The following is a 6085-nucleotide window of genomic DNA, read 5'->3' as shown; positions in this document are numbered from 1 at the left end:
TTACCTAGGTAGAAATTTTAAGTGTTACTACTAGTTTTGTCATTGACAAATAACGAACGAGCTGATACTAATTAGCGGTAGTCGGCTACATACTTCTCTTAAAGTTTCTAAATATCTATTATTAGATTAATTAAGCAACTCAAATTAAATGGAGAGTGATGAAAGTCTTAGTGGAAAATTACCTGAAGCTGCAATGCAAGCAAAGACTGGAGTTTTGAGTCTTTTGTCCGACAATGACTCTGCTTTCTTTCGGCCCACAAACCAAGACTCTCCTCTTCTTCAGGAGCACGACAGAGTTGGAAAAAGGCAAAGATCATCTCTAGTTCTGCGATACATACACGATCCATCGATGGCAAGAGGGACCAGGACAACTCCCAACAAGATCCCAATCCTGGTCCTCCTCTTCTTGATCCTTGTCGGTCTCTGCCAGTTCTCATCTTCCCAGGTCCCCGGTCCTTCGGTCCCTGGCAAGGCCTCGTCAAGCCGCGATCTTTTGTCGGTTCGGCGGAAGAACAGCCAAGTGCCCGAGTGCACCAATCTCGGGTCGAGACCCGATTGCGTCCGGAACTTGCAGTGCCGGTGGTGCCGCAGCGAAGCCCTCGACGACATGTGCTTCACCAAGGCCGAGGCTCGGCGCTTGCCTTCTCAGGTCTTTCTTTGCGATTGATGGTTCTTGATCCGTGGTCTCTACGATGTCTTGTCTTCTGGGTCGACAAAGATTGCTGAGGAGGATCAGTAAATTTGTCTGATTGAATGATGCTCGTGATCCTCGAGAGGAGATTAGGGTGTTGGTTTCTTTTTTTGTTGGTTTTGTGTCATGCCCAATTTTTTTTTTTGGGGTTCCATTTCTTTGTTTATCTTTGTTTGTTATAAGAGTTTTGGAGAGATTCGAAGGACTGTCAGGATGTACTGTGCTTTCTGTTCATGAGCTGATGAATCGGATGCATCTCTTCTTTGCTTTGTGAATTTGTTTTGTTCTTGTTTCTTCCAATGAAGAAATCTACATAATCTGGCGTAGGATGTAAGAGGGTTAGCTCCATCCAGCTTGAGCTGTCGTGGCGCAACATTTTCTTGTGAAAGCGAAACATTTCACTGCCTGTATCCGAACCACTGAGTTCATCACATTATAGGCGGAATTTCAAGTCCAAAGTAATGCTATGGAATTGTATGAACCTTAAATTGTAATTATTGGAATCACTTCCAGTTTCAACTGTGGTAAAAATTGCTACGTGGTGTGTGAGTTGGAGAAGTATCCATCATGCAGGCTGATGATTTGATTTTGCCTAGGCCTTTGTTTCTTCTATGAGATGGTTATCATTCTATGTTTTAGGGATGACACCAATGAGCGCGACAAACCAATGTGTGAAATCCAACTATGAGTAACCAGTAGAATTCTGACGTATTTGCAAGCTTCATCTCAGTCTCTCTGGTGAGATCTTTACGTGGAAATGCATACTAAGTGCTCAAAGGCCATTGAGTAGATATTAGGATTTTATGCTTCTGAGATACTTAGAAACAAGGGAGAGGATGAGCATGTTGCACTACCACGCCAGTACAGTCCGTGCATTTTGTCATTCAACCATTTAGCTTTCTGAAGTGAGGAAGTTTCAGATGCGGAGGGGAAAAAACACGAGCTGCAATGGACATGATTTTGTTATTTCTTTCGTCATTGGTCGTTGATTTATTTTGGTTACCATGTGCAATTGTTGTTATACTGTCTTGTATATGCCTGAGTGGCTCTTGCAGATATCTGTGTGTTGCTGGTTTTTGTTGGGTTTGGTGGGCGTGGGCACGGGGGAAGGGAGGGGGCGGAAGATTGACCTTTCTATCATTCATAAGCTGTACAAGATTGCAGGATTCTAGTGGTTTGTGATTGTATCTGTTTCTGCACCAGAGTCATGTACAGATCAGGACCAGCTGACTCCAAGCTGTTGTTTGAAGTCCTTCAAGATTGTCCAAATTCTCATGACCGTAGCAAGATATGTTGTTATTGCAAAATTCTGGATGGAGTTTGTAGTTTGGCCACGATATTTTGTGCTTTGTGATTGAACTTTCACTTAAAGGTGTGGAATTGTAGCGTTCAAAGCATTAGCATACTAATTTGTTTTTATGGTGTCAATGGTAACACATATTACTCTATGACATTGGAACCAACTAGAGTCAGTTCTTTTAAGCCTGTAGCCAGTTGGAGTTCACTGTTGGCTCTGGTTTTCCCAATGTATTCCCATTAGATTGCTTATGAGTTCTTTTCATTGCGAAGACAAGTAAGTTACACTTGTTAATGACAACTTGGTGTTATGAGGTGACCAAATTTATAACGGTCGTTTGGAACCTTGGAGAAATATGAACCGTTTTATTTTTTATTTTTATACAGGAGAAATATGAACTTGATGAACTGGAAACGGTGCATGAAATTTGTATGCTTGAGATCGAGATACAAAAATTTGCTCCATTGTATGTCTCAGTAGAGTTGATGAGGTAGATGTTCATAAGCTTTTGTTAAAGTTGACTGCTTTTCATGCTGCCTTGTGGTTCTCCACTCCTGCCAGGGAGGAGGGAAGTCAGAAAAATCAGCATTTACCCGTTGAGGGGAAGCGCCGCCGCATGATGCCTAGGTATTTGAGGGGTTAGTGTGCATTTTAAGCTCGTGAAAATTTCTTGCTTGAAATGGCATTTGCCGATGTTGTCATCTAGTCTTCATATCCTCTTGACAATGTCCTGAGATGACATTTTGTGCTGCTCAGATGAACCAAATCACCAGAGCTGGTATGGTGTCACCTTGAATTTGTGCATGACCAAATCTACTCTGCTGGCTGTACTGTACTCTGCGTGCACAAATCTCGCTCAGACATAAACTCCAGTTCCTTGCATCTTCATCCAAGCATGTGCATTTTTGATTGAGAAAATAAATTTGCACGAGTTTGATTTGGAGGAGGTTTTCAATCTTCTAATATTTGCTTAGCGTAGGCAATCTTCTAATATTTGCTTAGCATAGGCAGTCTAGTTTTCACTGGTGCAGCTATTTTTTTACGACGCATTCTGTGTGGATGTAGATCGGCGATAAAGAGCGACGTGGTAAACTCCGTAGTATGAGCTTTTCATTACCATGAAAAGGAAAAGGATTGCTCGGTAAAACAATTGAACCTCGCATGATCTGTATTGCTTTGCAGAATAGTAATTTATAGAACAGGGATAGAGAAGAAACCGCTGTGGCGCGAAGTGAATAAACAGCAAAAAAAATTCAAGTAATTTTTGCAAGCTTTGTTTCTGATTCTGAGTGGAGTTGAACAATCCTCTGTCTGTCCAATTTACCAGCAGTTGCACAAACAAAAGAGAAGTAGTCACAATGAATCACACTTCCAGCTTCGCATCTTCTCCAGCTCGGTACTGCTTCACAGCCTCCCTCATGTCATCAAACCCATCAGTGCCTTCAAAGAACTTAACCAACTTCCCGAGCTCCACATCGCTGAGATCATTGACAAACGGGCTGACAGCGATTGCGTTCTCCGGCTGAAACAAGTAAGCATTCGGGTTATCGTCGACGATCACCACCCTCTTCATGTCCCTCCCCATCCTGGACAAGTCCTTCACGAACTTCCCATCCACTTCCTCGCACGAATCCCGGTACAGCCGGTGTGATATCAGCGACCTTTTCTGGTCGAGGCGGTCAAGCACCAGTGAGGCGTACTCTTTAAGGCCGGCCGTGAAGATCACCAGTTCGAACTTTGCGCTCATCACGCGCAGGAATTCATCCACCCCGGGGCGCTTAAGCACGTAAAAATTCAACCTTTCACCGTTTATCGATGGCTGGACAACGAAATCGACCTTCTCGGGAGGTGGGTCGGTCTGCGAGTGGACCAGCGTCTCATCGAGGTCGAGAAAGACGGTCGTCTTGGCTGGTGACACCAGCGGTGGGAGCCGGTAATTCTCAACATTGAAGGAGAGGGATCTGCATAAGCTGGCCCCGGCAAGGGACGGCGACTCGTCGGCAACCTTTTTGAGGACCTTGAAGCCCTTGTGGCGGCTCGGAGTGCCGATGTGGGCCAACTTGGAGAAGATCTTGACGAGGCGGCGCTGACACGAGTGGAGGGACTTGTTGATAGTCGCAATGAAGGAGCCAGCAGCGGCCGCCTTCTTGACGGGGGACTTCTTGCGGTGGCGGCAGCCGCGGCGGCTGCGGCAGTCCTTCAAGGACTTGGTCGGTGTTCTTCTGATGATTCTTGACACCATCTCTGGTTCTTGACACGAGAGAGAGAGAGGGGGGGTTGGGGGGTGGTTGGGAATTGGAGACGGTGAGGAAAATGAGAGGCGTTGGTTTGGCTTTTTGGGGGGCCATTTTGATTTCATTTCGAAATGGTGGTTCGGCGCAACGGTCCGAAGATTTAGGTTCGGACGGGGAGGCTGGATTTTCTGAGGAAAATATTGGGTAAGACCTGGTTCGCCACGTCGGCTGTGAACCACCCCACTCAAGGCTTGCCACGTGTCCAGATGGTCCCACTTGTAAGAGATTTCAAGACCCCCTCCGCTCTCTCCCTCCCTCTCCCTCTCTCTCCCCCCTCGTTACCGTCGACTTCACCGAAACACACTCTCTCCCCCTCTTTGCTCTCAGTCTCTGCCTCCGACTCCCCCGTCGCCTCCAGGAGCCCCTCCGGCGGCTCCGATTCGCCGTCTGCGTCTGACGAGCTCAGATTCGCAGGATTCTCCGGCTCGCTCTTTTACAGACTCGAGCGCGGAGAGGTTAGGGTTCTCTCCCTCTTGCGCGTTTGTGCAGAATTTTGGTTACTGTGTGCAAGTACTGTTACACTGTCTTTTACATATTTGAGTGGCACTTGCACATATCTGTGGGTTGGTTTCTTGCTGGGTTTGGTTGTGGGGGAGGGAGAAAGGGCATGGTCGACCTTTCCATCATATTGTACGATTCCAGTGGTTTGGGATCGTATCTGTATTTTGCCCCAGAGTCATATGTCGGTCAGGCCCAGCTAGCTCCAAGCTGGCTTTTGAAGTCCTCCATGATTGTCCCAACATCTATGTATGTAGCAAGATATGTTGTTATCGCAAAATTCTGGATGGAGTACTTATGTTTCGGCTGAGTTTTTCGTTTGGTCACGACGTTTCGTGGTTTTGTGATTGAACTTTCACTTAAAGGTGTGGAATTGTAGCCTTCACATCATTAGCAGCATACAACCCTTTGATATTGGAGCCAAATTCTGGATGGAGTACTTATTTTTTTTCGGCAGAGTTTGCTGTTTGGCCACGATGTTTCGTGGTTGACGATTGAACTTTACCTGAAGGTGCGGGATTGTAGCCGTCAAAGCATTGGCATTCTAACTAGTCTTTATGGTGTCAAATGGTAACACATATTACATGATATTGTAACCAACTGGAGTCAATTCTTTTAAGCCTCCTCTGTAGCCAGCTGGAGTAACTTACTTGTCGTTGCGATTAACAAGCCTAACTTAGTCGTCTTCGTGATGAAAAGAACTCATGAACAATCTAATGGGACACAAAAAAAATGGCACCCCAGAGCCCGCAGTGAAACCTTGGAGAAATATGAATTTAGTGAACTGGAAATCATTTCGTGAAATTTGTATGCTTGGGATTGAGACATGAAAATTTGCTTCATTGCATGTCACGGTAGAGTGACGAGGTAGATGTTCAAATGCTTTTGTTAAAGTTTGACTGCTTTTCATGGGGCCTTGTGGTTATCCACTCCATACCAAGGAGGAAGTCAGAAAAATTAGCATTTACACGTTGAGGGGTTAAGTCAGAAAAATTAGCCGCTACGTTTGTGTCTGAGATATAGTGAAACGAAGCATTGTTGGACAAGTATGTTCACTTTTGTTAGCTGACAGATCCATTGATGTTGCAACATGGTGCCTAGACTACAGAGGGCTGGCTCTGTGTGCATTTTAAGCTCCTGAAAAGTTTTTGCACGCAATGGCATTGGCCGATGTTGTCGTCTAGTCTTTAATACCTTGTTGACAATGTTCTGAGATGACATTTCGAGCTGCTCAGACCAGCCAAATCACCAGAACCGGCAATGTTATCATCTTGAATTTGTGCATGGCCATTTCTGCTCTGCTGG

At 45.4% G+C, this 6085-nt stretch overlaps 1 protein-coding gene across 1 annotated transcript; it reads right to left on the bottom strand.

Moving 5' to 3' along the window:
- Positions 1 to 3070: 3070 nt before the first annotated feature.
- LOC115752988 (carboxy-terminal domain RNA polymerase II polypeptide A small phosphatase 1-like) lies at positions 3071 to 4524 on the bottom strand. Its single transcript, XM_048285873.1, has one exon. It carries the CDS (start codon positions 4345 to 4347, stop codon positions 3352 to 3354), a length of 996 nt encoding a protein of 331 aa, XP_048141830.1. The 5' UTR covers positions 4348 to 4524; the 3' UTR covers positions 3071 to 3351.
- Positions 4525 to 6085: the final 1561 nt, after the last annotated feature.

Source organism: Rhodamnia argentea, chromosome 9, assembly GCF_020921035.1.
Source record: "Rhodamnia argentea isolate NSW1041297 chromosome 9, ASM2092103v1, whole genome shotgun sequence".
NCBI classification, from domain to species: domain Eukaryota; kingdom Viridiplantae; phylum Streptophyta; class Magnoliopsida; order Myrtales; family Myrtaceae; genus Rhodamnia; species Rhodamnia argentea.
This window is presented reverse-complemented; position numbering and strand designations above follow the sequence as displayed.